Source organism: Colobus angolensis, unplaced genomic scaffold (genome assembly GCF_000951035.1).
Source record: "Colobus angolensis palliatus isolate OR3802 unplaced genomic scaffold, Cang.pa_1.0 Scaffold452, whole genome shotgun sequence".
Classification (NCBI taxonomy): Eukaryota; Metazoa; Chordata; class Mammalia; order Primates; family Cercopithecidae; genus Colobus; species Colobus angolensis.
The window spans coordinates 625793-643420 of NW_012117955.1; the positions used below are offsets into that span (position 1 = coordinate 625793).

Here is a 17628-nt window from a genome sequence, read left to right on the forward strand (position 1 = left end):
TTTTAATGTATTCATAAAGTTGTACAGCTATCACCACTCTCTAATTCTAGAACATTTTTATCATTTCAAAAAGGAACTGCATACCTACTAGCAGTTACTCCCCATTTCCCCCTTTCCCCAGCCCCTGACAACCACTAATCTATTCTCTGTGTCTGTGCATTAGCATGTGCCAAATATCAGATAAAACAGAATCATATGTGACCTCTTATGTTTGGCTTCATTTATTTAGCATGTCCTGATTCATGCATGTTGTATCTTGTCTCAGCACTTCATTACTTTTTATGCCTGAATCCCATTGCTTGAGTATATTATGTTTTGTTTATCCATTCATTAGTTGATGGATATTTGAGTTGTGTTCATTTTTTTGACTGTGATTAATAATGTACTGTGATGAGATTCATGTACTCGTTTTTGTGTGGACGTATTTTTACAATTTTCTTTATATATCCACGAGTGGGCATATGGTAAATCTATGTTTAAATTTTTGAAAAACTTCAAAACTGTTTTCCAAAGTCTGTGCCATTTTATATTCTTACCAGCAGTGTATGGAGGTTCCATTTTTTCCTACCTCCTTGCCAACATCTGTTATTTTCCTTTTTTAAAAAAATATAGCCATCCTTATAGATGTGAAGTGGTATCTAGTTGTAGTTTTCATTTTCATATCCTTAATGACTAATGATGTAGAGCATCTTTTCATGTGCTGATTGGCCATATGTATATCTTTTTAGATAAATGTTCATTTAGATTGTTTGCTCATTATTTAATTGGGTTGTCTTTTTGTTATTCTAAGAATTCTTTATATATTCTGGACATGAATTCCTCATCAGATATATGACTTAATAGATATTTTCTCTCATTCTGTGGGTTCTTTCACTTTCCTGATACTATCCTGTGATGTACAGAAGTTTTGAATTTTGATGAAGTCCAGTTTGTTTTTTCCTTTTGTCACTCTTGCATTTGGTGTTGTATCTGAGACCCATTGCCTAATTCATGGTCACAGATTTATACCTATGTTTTCTATGAATTTTATAGTTTTACCTCTTATATTTGGGACTTTGATCCTGATAGTGTTTTTTTTTTTGATGAACAGAATTTGTTTAGGTTTTATATGAAAACCCCCTGGGGTTATTAAGGTAGTTTTACTGTATTATTTTTAGAAGTTTCATAGTTTTGCTTCTCATCTTGTTCTTAATCCACTGAAAACTACATGTTGTATAGTCCGTGTTCATTTATATTTACCTATATATTTGTCTTCTTACTTGCTCACCATTTCTTCTCTCAACTCAAGTCTTCCATCTAGGGGAACACCCTTCTACTGAAGAACATATCTTAGAATTTCCTTTAGTGAAGGTCTCTTAGTTGGCAAATTAAGTATTTGTTTGGTTTTTATGACTTAAATATTGTCTTATATTTGGCCTGTTTATTAAAAGATATATTAATTTGGTATGTAATTATTTTGTCTTAGTATATTGTCTTCTTGCTTCCACTTTTAAGACATTAGCTCTTGGTCTAAATCTGTATTCTTTAATGGATAATGTGAATTTTCTCTCTGGTTGTTTTCAATATATTCTTTTCTTCGGGGTTCCGTTATTTTTATGATGATACATTTAGGTATTTTCTTTTTCTTTTAAATCTATCCAGCTTGAGCTTCCTGAATATGAAGGGTGGAGTTTTTCATCACTTTGGGAAAATTCCAAGCCATTATCTTTTTTACAAAACCTTTCTAACAGTTTCTTGTTCTACTTACGAAATTCCTGTTAGTTGTGACATCTTATCACTCTTGTCTTCCCTATCTCTTGTTTCTCTTTCTTATTTTTTTACTTCTTTGGGCTTCATTCTGAGCAATTTCTTCAGCCTGTCTTCCAGTTTACATTTTCCTTTTCAAGTATATGTAATCTGCTGTCAAATCTGTCTTCAGTTTCAACAATTATATTTTTATTTCTGGAGTTCCTGTTTGACTCCTTTTCAAATCTGCCTGGTCATTTTTTAAAACGTTTTTTTGCTTTCATTGAGTTGTATTAAATTTTTATTATATGCCCAACAATTCTAGTTAAGTCTTTATTGGTTTGATTTTGCTGAGTCTCTTTTCTTTCTTTTGTCCTTATTTTCTTTACTTGTACAATGGTAATAATCTAGTAATAATACCAACTAAATCACATGATTGTTTTATGAACTCAGATAATGAATATATTGCATAATATCTGGTATATAGTAAATGTGCATGTAATCCATTATAATAATTAGAAATAATGAAATACAGTGTATAATTATTATGAAATGTACCAGAGCCACAAATTTTATTGAGAGATATAAAAGACAACTAGAGAAAACAAAGAAATATGCCATAGCTGGATGGAAACAGTAATAATACTGTGTGTTCATCTTGCATTAAATCATGTCTCATACAGTTTAATAAAATTCCAATTAAATTTATTTTTAAAACATGGCAAATACATTGTAAAGTTAATGTAAAAGAACAACCAGGGCCAGGCTTGGTGGTTCAACCTGTAATCCCAGCACTTTGGGAGGCTGAAGCAGGCCGGATCACCTGAGGTCAGGAGTTTGAGACCAGCCTGGCCAACATGGTGAAACCCCACCTCTACTAAAAATAGAAAAAATTAGCTGGGCGTGGTGGCGGGTGCCTGTAATTGCAGCTACTCTACTTGGCAGGCTGAGGCAGGAGAATCACTTGAACCCCGGAGGTGGAGGTTGCAGAGAGCCGAGATTGTGCCACTGTGCTCCAGCCTCGGCAAAAAGAGTGAGACTCCGTCTCAAAAGAACAAAACAAAAAAACAAAAACAGATGAGGAGGGAGTGTGTGTGTGTTTGCTTTTAGCCTTTGAAGTGTAATGGTTTTGTCCCAGGGCTATTTGGGTACTAAGAACAAAGTGTGATGTGTTTATTCCTTAACAAGGAATCTTTTTTTTTTTCCCTTCTTTTTTTTTTTTTTTTGAGACGGAGTCTCGCCCTGTCGCCCAGGCTGGAGTGCGGTGGCGTGATCTTGGCTCACTGCAAGCTCCACCTCTCGGGTTCACGCCATTCTCCTGCCTCAGCCTCCCGAGTAGCTGGGACTACAGGCACCCGCCACCACACCCGGCTAATTTTTTTTTGTATTTTTAGTAGAGACGGGGTTTCACTGTGTTAGCCAGGATGGTCTCGATCTCCTGACCTCGTGATCTGCCCACCTCGGCCTCACAGAGTGCTGGGATTACAGGCGTGAACCACCGCGCCTGGCCTACAAGGATTCTGCAAGAAGGACTGAGGCAGGAGAGTGGCATGAACCTGGGAGGTGCAGCTTACAGTGAGCCGAGATGGCGCCACTGCACTCCAGCCTGGGCGACACAGCAAGACTCCGTCTCAAAAAAAAATAACTAACTAACTAACTAAATAAATAAATAAAAGAAGGCCCTCTAAGCAGGAAAGAAAGGGGATCATTGAAGAACCCTTTACGATAAAAATGATCTCAGAATTTCCAAATCTTTCTTTTGCTTATACAGATAACAGACTGCAAGAGTACTTATAATTCCAAAAAGTGGAAGTGTTCCATACAGTTTACACTCTCTTGGTAGTTATTTATTATTATTTAAAAAAAATTTTTTTTCTAATCAGGTAGCCTTCTGAGCCAGAATAGATTCAGAAACTCCCTCTTGGTGTATTTTTATGCTTTCATTTGGGTATGGTCTGATTTACAGTACTGGGAGCTTTGACTATCACCCTTATTTATTTTATTTTTTTGAGGCGGAGTCTCCCCCTGTCACCCAGGCTGGAGTACAATGGTGTGATCTTGGCTTACTGCAACCTCCACCTCCTGGGTTCAAGCGATTCTTCTGCCTCAGCCTCCTGAGTAGGTGGGGTTACGGGCGCGCGCCACCACGCTGAGCTAATTTTTTGTATCTTTAATAGAAATGGAATTTCACCATGTTGGCCAGGCTGGTCTTGAACTCCTGGGCTCAAGTGATCCACCTTCTTGTTCTCCCAAAGTGCTGGGATTACAAATGTGAGCTGTTGCACCCAGCCTGTCAGTCTTATTTAGTAGTGTAGATCATTTTTTCCTGTAGGCTATACTAGACTTAACCTTAATTTGTCTTTACCTAATTTTTCTTTTATCATGTTAGGCAGTGAACTTATGCTAAATTTATTCATGTGGATATTTTTAAAGCATTAACTAGGTATCAGGCACTGGTTTAGGTGTTGGAAAAAAGCAGTGGACAAAGCAGACAAGTCCCTGCTTGCTTCACTGGTAATACTCAGTAATATTTACAATTTATAGTGGTAATATGCTTTATATATATGTTAAGTCATTTAGTCTTTTCAAAAAGCTGTATGATAGGTAGTATTATTATCCCTACTTTATTTATGAGTAGTTTAGGTGTTTGTTTAATGTTGACTTAAGGGAGCCAGGCGTGGTGGCTCACATGGGCAATCCCAGCACTTTGGGAGGCCAAGGTGGGTGGATCACCTGAGGTCAGGAGTTCGAGACCAGGCTGACCAACATGGTGAAACCCCATCTCTACTAAAAAAAAAAATACAAAAATTAGCCGGGCATGGTGGTGGGTGCCTGTAATCCTAGCTGCTCAGGAGGCTGAGGCAGGAGAATTGCTTGAACCGTGGAGGCGGAGGTTGCAGTGAGCACCATTCTACTCCAGACTTGGTGACAGAGCAAGACTCCATCTCAAAAAAAAAAAGAAAAAAAGATAAAAGAAAAAAAAAGATTGACCTAAGTACCCAGAAAGGTTCCTAGGATCACACCACCTATAAAGGGTGACCCTGAGGCTCAGACTCCGGCACGCTAATACAGTTAGCTTTTTCTCTATACTTGCGCACACCAACAGTCTATATTTTTGTAGTTTTGTTGATTGCCCTTTGACTGGAGCACTGTAACATGTGAAGGTTGGGTGTTGAGGGTGGCATGGTGCCATGCTGAGTTAAGGATTAACCCTTGAACTCCTTTCTGCCATATTCTGCCCAGCAAATATTAATGTATACTGTGTATCTATAACATGTAAGAGTGTTTTTTCAGTGCTGTCAAAGGTCATTGTGATAGAGGTATGTAGAGTACCTTCATTAAATTTAATTTCTCTTATTATTTTGCTTTAAGTTTGTCAGAATTAAAATCTTAAAGGATGCTTCCTCTTAGTTTTTTTTTTTTAACTCTGTATCTTATGAAAATTTATGTTGTTTGATTATGAAATAAATCTGGTTAATTCTCTTTGAGCTCTTGGTCCATGAGACCCTTGTGGATTAATTGGTTACCCTACAGAATCTACAAGCAAAGCTTAGTAGCCTGTGTTATCTCCAGCGGTTAATCACTGCTGGGTGTGGTGTGCAGCATTTGCTTGACTGTTTCTTTCTGGGTCTCTTAGCAACAGCTTGAAGAAGAGGCAGCTAAACCTCCTGAGCCTGAGAAGCCCGTGTCCCCTCCTCCTGTGGAGCAGAAACACCGCAGTATTGTCCAAATTATTTATGATGAGAATCGGGTAAGCTCATACCATCTCTGGCAGCACAGGCCTTTAAACCCACTTGACTCTGCCCTTTTCAGTTTTGAATGTATGCTGGTATAATTTTAATTTTATTAAAACCTGATTTCTCTTTAAGTTTGAATGTTCATAACTTTGGCTGACTGAAGCTTGGTGTTTTTTTCCTTATCAATTGAAAGAAAGTTTACAGTTGTGCCTTAAATTATGTAATATTTCATTTTACATTATACATTATATAAATAATCAGTAAAATTTTGTCAGCTGAGTCTTAAATGAATACTGGCAAGGAAGTTTGGTAGCATATAATACAAAACAACCATTCTGCAATTTTTCACATAATAAATGATGTTTAATGCTGACTACTGATAACATTTTAGTAAAGATAGGTCATTGCATGTGGAAATGAACTTTCTTATCAGCATTAGTTCACAGTCCATCGTAGTTGGGCTGTGGTTTGAACTTCAGTTAAAAAGTTCAAGGCGGGGCATGGTGGCTCACTTGAGGTCAGGAGTTCGAGACCAGCCTGGCCAACATGGAGAAACCCCGTGTCTACTAAAAATACAAAAATTAGCCAAGCGTGGTGGTGCATGCCTGTAGTCCCAGCTACTCGAGAGGCTGCGGCGGGAGAATCGGTTGCTCCCAGGAGGTAGAGGTTGTAGTGAGCCGAGATTGAGCCACTTCATCTCAGCTGTTTGGGTCTGTTTGGACAACAGACCAAAACTCAGGTCTCAAAAAAAAAAAAAAAAAAAAAAGTTCAAGGTAGATTTTGACCTTTAGGTAGACTTTGCTTTTTTAGGTTTACTTTCGTACTCTTAATGGATCAGTTCGTGGATTCAGAAAAGCCAGCCATGAATTCTATGAATCATTTTTGTAATATCAAAGTTAGTTTTGTCCAGAATATGGCCCAGGAACTAGCTGTTAGAGGGAAACTGATTTTACCTCAATATGAAGAAAGTGTCTGTTTAACAGTGGGCTTCCAGAAGTCCACAGTGCAAAAGATGATAATATGCAGCCGGGCGCAGTGGCTCAAGCCTGTAATCCCAGCACTTTGGGAGGCCGAGATGGGCGGATCACGAGGTCAGGAGATCGAGACCATCCTGGCGGTCAGGAGATTGAGACCATCCTGGCTAACATGGTGAAACCCCGTCTCTACTAAAAATACAAAAAACTAGCCGGGCGAGGTGGCGGGGGCGCCTGTAGTCCCAGCTACTCGGGAGGCTGAGGCAGGAGAATGGCGTAAACCCGGGAGGCAGAGCTTGCAGTGAGCTGAGATCTGGCCACTGCACTCCAGCCCGGGCGACAGAGCAAGACTCCGTCTCAAAAAAAAAAAAAAAAAAAAAAGATGATAATATGTTGTATACTGTGGGATAGTATAGGCTTTTTAGATAAAGGTGTGATCATCGGGTAAAATTTGGAATTGTTGTTTTGATTTATTTGATTTGTAGTGAGAGGATTCATCTGTCAGTCTGTCTTATACATACAGTCTGTAACTTTATGGTAGTCCACAGCCTAAAGGAAATTGACCTTAAGTAAAGCAATTGTGAATTAATAAATATTTATGCACATGTACTCCTGAACTTAAAAGCTAAAGAAATTAGCTTTTATAGGAATGATCTTGGATTTAGATATATATGTATCAAGTAGATTACTGAGAGTCATCAGAAATATACTGATGGTAATGGTAAGTGTTATGGGCAAGTTAAAATACGGGCAATTAACATTATTTTCTTGGCTGGGTTCAACATTAGTCCAATTTATTGTATGGCCGCAACAGTCCACATGAAGATAAATCCAGTAAAGAAAGGGAAGGAGGTGACCATGCCTAAGATGGGGGCTGTGGCCCAGGATATACAGTTGCTCCCTTGTTTAAGAAGAGCCCAAAATAGGGGTTTTATGTGAAATCTCTGATTTGTTTTAAAAAAAAAAAAAGTCCTCTGTATAGCTGCAAAACACTTTTGTGGGCTCATGGGCTCCATAGCCAGTTTGTGACTGTGACCTCAGGGATCAAGTAAATAAGCATTAGTGGTGATACCAATGGAGATTTGATAGTTTTTTTTTTTTTTTTTAAGTTTTGTAACTTTTTTTTTAGTGTGAATTATTTTTCAAATACATTGGATTTGGTAATAATTATTAATAGATCTAATTTATTAATGAGCCTTGTCTTACAATATTAGTGAATTCTGTGATTGCCTCACTGGGATTTGAGGACTGAATACTATTAAACAAGATCTGATCTAATAGAGAATTTAATTTGTGTTTAATTTTTATATATAGATGTTTTTATTAGTATAGTGTTTCTTGGTGCATATTAGCAAAACTTGAAAACTACTTTTACACCTCTTCTTTCTGTTTTAACATTTCCATATTTGGTTTGTTGTTCATTCTATGAAGAAAACCAAATCTGAAATCTGTTTTAGTATTAGACTTGCCTTCCTACAGTGAAGATTTTTTCTAACCCACAGCAACTATAGAAGTCATCTTCCTTTTCCTTTTTTTCTTTTATTTTTCTTCTCCACCCTCTCCTAGTCTCCCTCTCCCTCTTCTCCTCCCTCTCTTTTCCTTCTTTTTCTTTTCTTCTTCTTTTTTTTTTTGAGACAGAATTTTGCTTTGTGCCTGAGGCTGGAGTGCTGTGGCGCGATCTCGGCTCACTGCAACCTCCGCCTCCCTGGTTCAAGCAATTCTCCTGTGTCAGCCTCCCAAGTAATTGGGATTACAGGTGTGAACCACCACACTCAGCTAATTTTTGTATTTTTAGTAGAGACGGGGTTTCGCCATGTTGGCCAGGCTGGTCTTGAACTCCTGGGCTCAGGTCATTTACCCATCTCGGCCTCCCAAAGTGTTGGGATTACAGACGTCAGCCACTGCACCCGGCCTCTTTTATTCCTTAGCAGACAGGGTCTCACTAGGTCTTGAACTCCTGGCTTCAAATGATCCTCCTGCTTCAGTCTCCCAAAGTATTGAGATTACACGTGTGAGCCCCCATTTCTGGTCTCATCTCTTTTTTATGTATGTTTTATACATGTACCTGTGCAGTTTCACGATTGTAACAGGGAGCTCCCGGAGGGAAGGAGGAGAGCACAGTGGGCCTAGAACCCAGTCTTTCTCATATGTACTCCCCAAGGCTTTTTCTGCCCCAATATGCTCCCTTTGAAAGGCCCTCCCTGTCTCTTTAGCATTTTTTAATGAATGAGCATATCTGTTTCAGCGCCATAGGCAAGGAGAAAAGGGGTAATTACAGAAGTACACCTCCCTCTTATTCCTTGTGTGACATCGGTCTGCACTAGTTGGAATTAAGCCAAGTGTAGCTTAAGAGATCGAGGGACCGTTTCTTTTATTTAGAAAGTTAGTGGGAGGAAAAAAACTGCCCCAAAGTGTTAATTTTAAAGTTGACTTCCTGAGAAAAGTCGACTTGCATCATAGTTAAATTTCAGTCTGTTTGTTTAGTCTCTAAACAGACTATTTTTAACAGTTCTATTTGATATTACCCTATCAGTTGTAAGTTCCAAAAATATTTGTAAATATTCTAATTTCAGAAGAATAATACTTATAGAAAGGTGATTATTGGGCTCTACTGGAGAAATTTGCGGAATATCGTGTGTGTGTGTATAAAATTTTTGTTTTTTTGAGGTGGAGCCTTGCTCTGTTGCCCAGGCTGGAGTGCAGTGGCACGATCTTGGCTCACTGAAACCTCCGCCTCCCGGTTTCAAGTGATTCTCCCGCCTCAGCCTCCCAAGTAGCTGGGATTATAGGCACATGCCACCTTGCCTGGCTAATTTTTGCATTTTTTGTAGAGACCGGGTTTCTCCATGTTTTTAGGCTGGTCTTGAACTCCTGACCTCAAGTGATCCACCTGCCTCAGCCTCCCAAAGTGTTGGTATTACAGGCTCACCGCGACCTGCCTTGTTTATATTTTGATGGGTTGATTTGCAAGAGAATGTGACATCAGAAGAAAGAAAAGGGTGATGGTAGGAAGTATATTCTGTGCCAGCACCTCTGGTCATCTAGGCCAGCATCCCTTCTCTCTGCCTCTTCATGTATGTTGAGGTAATCAGTGAAGAGCGTTAGCCCCACCTCCTAAATATTGGTCTGGTCTTGCGCGTCTTTCCTCTACCTTTATCATTAGCTTAATTTGAGCCTTCATCTCCCACACAGTTATTGAGTCTCACTCTTCAGTCTTTTCTTTCTAACCCATCTTTCATATTTTCTCCCATTTAATGATTCTCCAAATAGAACCTTTTGATGATTTCCCACTTTATACGGAATAACCTGAGCTTTTATTGATGTTTACATGCTTACCTGTCTGGCCCTTGCCCCATACTCTTTTCTTAGTAATATCCCACCAGAGGAGGTTTTGGATGTTGTCTTGTTAGTAATATATTTACCCCACTATGTTGCCCCTGCTGTCACGTGGCCCCATGTTTTGTCTTTTCTGCCGAGCACACTCTTACCTCAAGCCCCAGTTCAAGTATCATTTTCTCTAGGAAAACTTTCAAGACCCCTCATCTTCTTATGGTGGGAAGGCTTATCTTATTCATTATTTTCTTAGTGTCTAGTGAGTGCTTGGCACATAGGACATACCGTACATATGTTTGAAGAGTTATTTACTTATGTCTGTAGACTTAGAATACAAATTCTAATACGAACATATGAGAGTCTTAAGTTAAAATTTTTGTTGCCAAAGTATTGATTGATTAATCTTAGCAAGGGAAGATTTCTGCTAGGTAACACTTTGGTCTAGATTATTTTACTTTTGAAAATAGCAACTGGGGCCGGGCACAGTGGCTCACGCCTGTAATCCCAGCACTTTGGGAGGCCGAGGCGGGTAGATCACAAGGTCAAGAGATCGAGACCATCCTGGCTAACACGGTGAAACCCCATCTCTACTAAAAACACAAAAAATTAGCCAGGCATGGTGGCGGGTGCCTGTAGTCCCAGCTACTCGGGAGGCTGAGGCAGGAGAATGGCGTGAACCCAGGAGGTGGAGCTGGCAGTGAGCCGAGATCGCTCCACTACACTCTAACCTGGGCGACAGAGCGAGACTCCATCTCAAAAAAAAAGAAAAAACAAAAACAAAATAGCAACTGGGTGCTGTGGTTCACACCTGTAATAGAAGAGCTTTTGGAGGCTGAGTTGGGGACATTATTTGAGTCCAGGAAGTTGAGGCTGCAGTGAGCTATGATGGTGCTATTGTGTTCCAGCCTGGGCGACAGAGTGAGACCCTGTCTCAAAAAAAAAAGAGGAGGGGGGACGGAAATAACATGTTACAAATACATATAATTCAGCGTTTTTTAACTACTGAGCACTTTGAATAATTCAAGTTAGCGGTTTTCTTTGTTGTTCAGCTATTACTAAGGATTCCTTGTAACTAGAAAATTAGCTCATTAACAGCTTTTCTTCAAAGAGATCAGTGTGGCTTACCACAGTAAAGAGTGGCCATTTTATGGTATATTATTGCTTTAAAAAGTTTCTGTTAGAGATAATACGAGTTTATGTAGAACGTTTGGGGGATTTGTTTCTAATAGTGAATTTTCATTCCCTCTCTCCAGATTTTTAATATAATTATTTGCTTTTTAAAAACATCAATTCTGGGCCGGGCGCGGTGGCTCAAGCCTGTAATCCCAGCACTTTGGGAGGCCGAGACGGGCGGATCACCTGAGGTCAGGAGTTCGAGACCAGGCTGGGTAACCCGGTGAAACCCCGTCTCTACTAAAAAATACAAAAAACTAGCCGGGCGAGGTGGCGGGCGCCTGTAGTCCCAGCTACACGGGAGGCTGAGGCAGGAGAATGGCGGGAACCCGGGAGGCGGAGCTTGCAGTGAGCTGAGATCTGGCCACTGCACTCCAGCCTGGGCGACAGAGCGAGACTCCATCTCAAAAAAAAAAAAAAAAAAAACCATCAATTCTTCAGGCATTGCTTTCAATACAAGTGTTAAGTTTTGACTGAATTTGGTGAGGAAAGCTATGAAAATACAATTTCAGAGTTTTTTTTATCATTGTAACTACAAGTTAAGAAAAAATAAAAAATAATTGGAACATATTTCAGCCTATCATACAGAAGAAGGATATTTGGAAATAAGGATAAGTTCATCTATAGATTAGTCTTAGATAAATATTTTTGAATAATGATTTTGCACTTAGATACAACAATGTCTTTATCTCTAGAAAAAAGCAGAAGAAGCTCATAAAATTTTTGAAGGTCTTGGCCCAAAAGTTGAACTGGTAAGTAAGAAATTACTTTTTTCATTTGCAGTGATTTTTTTTTTTTGGGTAGTAGTTTTTCTTGGGATAAGATGGAATATGATCCATTTATTTTGGAATAAGAGAGATGTAGCTGAGCAGAGTTTGAGATGAAGTTTAAAGTAATGATGAATGAACTTGGTTACCTTTGCAGACCTTTGCAGAAGCATCATCCTGGGCTTGTTTTTGCTTGAGCAGCTATTTAATCCTTCCAGGTAGAATGAGAATTAAGAACAGAATTAGAAAACTCTTTGAATGTTACTGTTAAAATAGTGACAATGGTTAATACTCCTGAGTATTAGGGAGTATTAATACTTTGAAATTAAAAATGTGTGCATAAATATACTTATTATGGGAAACAATGGATTTATAAACTGTATTATGGGAGTGACAGGAGATGGGATTAACAGTTATTCAGGGAATCTAAAAGTTAGGAGTTTTTGCCACAGTGAGGTACCATCTCATACTAGTTAGAATGGTGATCATTAAAAAGTCAGGAAACAACAGGTGCTGGAGAGGATGTGGACTAATAGGAACACTTTTACACTGTTGGTGGGAGTGTAAACTAGTTCAACCATTGTGGAAGACAGTGTGGCAATTCCTCGAGGATCTAGAACTACAAATACCATTTGACCCAGTGATTCCATTACTGGGTATATACCCAAAGGATTATAAATCATGCTACTATAAAGACACATGCACACGTATGTTTGTTGTGGCACTATTCACAATAGCAAAAACTTGGAACCAACCCAGATGTCCATCAATGATAGACTGGATTAAGAAAATGTGGCGCATATACACCATGGAATGCTATGCAGCCATAAAAAAGGATGAGTTCATGTCCTTTGTAGGGACATGGATGAAGCTGGAAACCATCATTCTGAGCAAACTATCGCAAGGACAGAAAACCAAACACTGTATGTTCTCACTCATAGGTGGGAATTGAACAACGAGAACACTTGGACACAGGGTGGGAAACATCACACACCGGGGCCTGTCGTGGGGTGGGGGATGAGGGAGGGATAGCATTAGGAGAAATACCTAATGTAAATGACAAGTTAATTGGTGCAGCACACCAACACAGCACATGTATACATATGTAACAAACCTGCACGTTGTGCGCATGTACCCTGGAACTTAAAGTATAATTAAAAAAATAAATAAATAAATAAAATAGAAGTTTGGAGGTTTTGGTAGGGCGTGTTATTATGTAGATCCATTAGTACTTTACCTGTGCTTACATTAAAATTATGTTTCTTTGTCTCTTCATAGATATATGTACAACATTTTATATACAAATATTTGATTTCTTTTATAGCCACTCTATAACCAGCCATCAGATACCAAGGTGTACCATGAGAACATCAAGACGTAAGTATTGATCATCTTTGGAGTTCTTCAATTAAAGACCATATATTCTATAAAGAGATCATTTTTGTTATCTGCTGACATTATTATAATATAGTGTAGGTATGTTTTAGATTTGTGTAATTTGCTGTCGTTTTACTATATGTTATCTTCCTCTGGCTTCTTGGGGGTTGGGGTAACAGCTTTGAGTTTCCGAGGCCAAAAAATGAAATAAATTATTGCATAAAACTAGCTGGTTTTATAATCTGCTAGTAAAAAAGGTGGATACTTAACATTGAAATGGCTTACCTTGAGGCTTGAATTTTTTGCCTCCTGTTTTGTCTTTTTTTCAGTGGAGTACCTGCAAGGCGCATGATGAAGTAAGATAATGAAGCTTTTTCATTTAAGACTAGTGATGACACCGTCCCCCACCAAGCCACATCTGCCATTGCAAAGTAGAAGTGCCACGGATCATTTTATCATTATTCAAAATCCTATTCTAGGGAAATCCCTTCCATGACTCTTGCTAATGACGGTATTTGTAGACCCTTCTGCCATTTAATGTCCTGGTGCCTTGGAAGCGCTCAGTCACCTCGTGGGTGAGGAGGCTGCTCCAGAATGTAGTTTGCTTAGCCTTGCTCATCCTAGTACCAGGCCTTTATGGATGCAGATTTTGGAATAAGAAAATAAGTGAAAAGAAAATCTAATTTCTTGATCTGATTGAAGTAAGAGAGGAAGCTAGATAGGTATCTTTTTTTTTTTTTTAATTTAAGAGAGTTTTAGGTGCTTTATTCTTAGTTTGTGACAAAAATGTGATATTTCTACTTTATGTGTTTTATTAAGTATAACCAGAACATTATAATTATTTACTAGTATGGTTACTAATGAGCACATTGCTATTTTATATATATATATATATATATATACTTTTTTCTTTTTAAAAATTTCTTAACTGAGAGTATGTGCAATTATTGACTACTTTGCAGAACTGGTGGCAAATATGATTTGCATGGTAGTATGCATGAAAACAATTGAATTTGAATAATTTTAACTTTTGTTAAGTAAGTGGTTCATAATAAAATTTATGTATTTGTGAATTTTTCTGTGAGATGCTATTATGATCTTGAGAACCCTTAGAAGTAAGTTGGTCAAAACTCACATATAATATACCTTGTTTTGGAACTGCTTAGCTGTTTTAACATTTTTAAAGAGTAGAAGAGCAGATAAGATCTAGTTGGCTACTTAATGACTTTTTTTTTTTTTCCCACAAAGCCTCGGTGTTATGTTTGTGGTGTTGTCGTGTTTCTCCTGATACAGTCTGGAGAGTAGCCCTGTCTAATTTATTTCATGTCATCTACATTGCCTATTTAGTGCTCAGCACACTATCCTGAGATGGGTTACTGACTGGCTGACTTCATTTAAATTTCTAGGAAACAAATATTTAAGATTGTATTTGTTCATTGTCATTTGCTTTTGAGTAACATATAATTATAATTAGAGCAAATTGAGTATGTAGTAATGCTTCCCTGTATGACACCTTTTGAAATATTTCCTCAGTTGCATGCATCTGTATGAGTCATTCAGTAGCTATTCTTTCATCACCGTCATTTGCTTTGTATGAAATAGCAAATGTACATTTTAATAATTCTTTTCATCTCTTGGCTACTTTTTCATATAGCCAGCTCCTGATTGTCCATGCTTATTTGAGTGAAGCCAGTGTCAGTGTTAGTCCTGAGTGGCAGATAATCCCAAAAATTACTTCTACTTGACTTGACTTTGTATTTGTATTTGAATAATCAGCTTGAAATCCTTTCTGGAAATAGGTGGGGTATAAATATTTATATTTGAACCTGCATGTCATTGTTTTTGAAGGTCACAATGCCTCCAATTTAAAAAGTGATTAAGATATATTAGAAATCTTCCTGTTTTGTCACATTGCCCTCCGTTACTTCTTAGAGTGGATTGTGTCATTCTGTGACTGAAGAAAATCTTCTGTTTAAAGCAGAAGTCTCCTATCTCTACATATGTTGGTATACATTCTCCTCGTAGAAGGGAGGTTAGCACCTGATGTAGGGAGGTAACTGTAAAAACGTTTCCTTCTCTTCTACCTCCCTTCCTCAAAGAGTAAGATGTTTATGTCACCAGAGTTGTTAAGAAGGATAAGTAACTGTAATTTTAATTTGCAAATATTTGCCTTATAATTGGATGTGCTAATTGAAAGTTAACTATTTTGTATAAAGTCTTACTGTAGAATGGGAGGAACTTTAGTCCATTCTAATTTTTGCAAAAATTATAAAGTCTTATTTTGCAGGGTGAAAAGATTAGGATTAACTTTGTTTACATCATAAATTCTTAAGTGATCTTTGCCTATTTTCCAGTGTCTCTGGAAAAAAAGTGAGTGCATTATTAAATTGTGCTTTTTCTTAATGTCATGCAACCGTATTTTTCTCTTCTAGAAACCAGGTGATGAGGAAAAAACTCATTTTATTTTTTAAAAGAAGAAATCATGCAAGAAAACAAAGGGTGAGGTCCTATCCTTGTTAACTGAAATTTGTATAGCTTTCCCATTCATGCTCATTTAGGCATTCACTTTCCTGCTATTAGTAAGAATGGTCCTTGACTCCATTCGAGGATAAGTGCTGATTTAGAAAGTAATCATATATATATATGACTTAAATCTAATTGTAGTAACATGTTGACAGCATAGTTTATATTTAATATTATCAAATTAATTTCATTGGTCATCTATCTAGCACATTTTCATTTAGTCAAAATAAAATGGTGAGTAGTTTAAAAGAATATGAAAGATACTTTAGTTTCTTAAGCCTCAAATAGTTGTGGGTAAGTTGCAGTCATGCTGATTAGATATTACTACTCTTTCTTTTATTAGAAATGGGGTCAACTAGGGTTCAGCTTTTTCAAATTCAAATAGTTTTCCATATTTTGTTATATGACTTGCAGTCCAAAAGTTTTGTGGTTATATACATGGGAATTAAGTTATAGAAAATATAATGCCAGTAATTTTATTTTCATAATATGTTTATACTAATTTTACAGATAAACTGTTACTACATTTAAACTCAAGTGTCTATTAAATAAATGCTACTCTTTAAATTGACATCAAAAATGAACTTTGTGCCTTAAGTTAATGACCTGACAGTTTAATGAGTTGTAAAGCTCAAGAGTCAGCAGCTTTTATTTGGTGGAAAACATCTAATGTTCTAATATGCCAGTCTGTTCCTTCATACAATCTTAAATTACTGGTCTTGAATTGTTTTTTTGCCAAGAACATATAAATATCAAGTAAGAAATTAGCTCATGTATTTTTTTTTTCCTTTCCAAGTAATTTTGTTGTAATTCTGGTACTCACTAAATAAGTTCACTGGTGATGCAAACACTATAAGGTTTGTATTTTCACCGATTTGCTTAAATATCACTTGGCTGTGTACTCTGTGCCATATATTGTTCTGCAAAGGTGAGCAAGATAGCCATATGGCTTTAGTAGTTGGGGGAGCTTAAGGTGTTGGGAGTCAGACAGGTCAGTCATAGTATTGGATCACACCGTGGTCGTGGACTACGGATGACTGAGGAGGACACCTAAGGCAGATAGGAGTTATGAGGGGAAGTTTCAGGGGAAAACCAATTCTCTGCAAACTTGTATACACAGAGGGAGTGGCTTAAGTGAAGGTCTGAGAGCTGGAGGGAGTGTAGACTGAGCTGGCAGTGTGGTGAGAAATGAGGCTGTTGAGAGAAGCCAGAGCCAGGTTGTATACTGTCCTGGAGGTTGCATAATGTTCGGGTTTGCATTTTAAGAATTTGCATTTAGCGGGGCGGGCACAGTGGCTCACGCCTGTAATCCCAGCGCTTTGGGAGGCCAAGGCCGGCGGATCATCTAAGGTCGGGAGTTCAAGACCGGCCTGACCAACATGGAGAAACTCCATCTCTACTAAAAATACAAAATTAGCTGGGCATGGTGGCGCATGCCTGTAACCCCAGCTACTCAGGAGGCTGAGGCAGGAGAATAACTTGAACCTGGGAGGCGGAGGTTGCGGTGAGCTGATATCGTGCCATTGCACTCCAGCTTGGGCAACAAGAGCAAAACTCCATCTCAAAAAAAAAAAAAAAAAGAATTTGCATTTGGCTACAACATGAAGAATGCATGGGAGCTATTGTTTTGATCTATGTGAGGGATGATGTTGGCCTGGATTATGAGGGTACCAGTGGAAATGGAGAAAGGGTGAAAGACACAGAAGACATAAAAGAGTAATTGAGAAGTGGGAGTGGGGTGTAGTGTGGAATGTGAGAAAGACAATATTCTCTTCTCCAGTACCACTTTCTTTTTTTTTTTTTTGAGACGGAGTCTCGCTCTGCCGCCCAGGCTGGAGTGCAGTGGCCGGATCTCAGCTCACTGCAAGCTCCGCCTCCTGGGTTTATGCCATTCTTCTGCCTCGGCCTCCCAAGTAGCTGGGACTACAGGCGCCCGCCACGTCGCCCGGCTAGTTTTTTGTATTTTTTAGTAGAGACGGGGTTTCACCGGGTTACCCAGGATGGTCTCGATCTCCTGAC

At 38.4% G+C, this 17628-nt stretch overlaps 1 protein-coding gene across 2 annotated transcripts in view; it reads left to right on the forward strand.

Annotated features, from left to right (window-relative positions):
• The window catches only part of NCOR1 (nuclear receptor corepressor 1), a 190811-nt gene that overhangs the window by 53813 nt on the left and 119370 nt on the right, over positions 1–17628 (forward strand). Inside the window, exons 8-12 of one of the 2 annotated variants that reach the window (XM_011957970.1) lie at positions 5363–5476; positions 11638–11694; positions 13034–13086; positions 13416–13442; positions 15519–15585. In XM_011957970.1, coding sequence (XP_011813360.1) covers positions 5363–5476; positions 11638–11694; positions 13034–13086; positions 13416–13442; positions 15519–15585 — 318 coding nt within the window. The remainder of the gene's footprint in view (positions 1–5362; positions 5477–11637; positions 11695–13033; positions 13087–13415; positions 13443–15518; positions 15586–17628) is intronic. The other variant, XM_011957971.1, reaches the window with a different exon arrangement.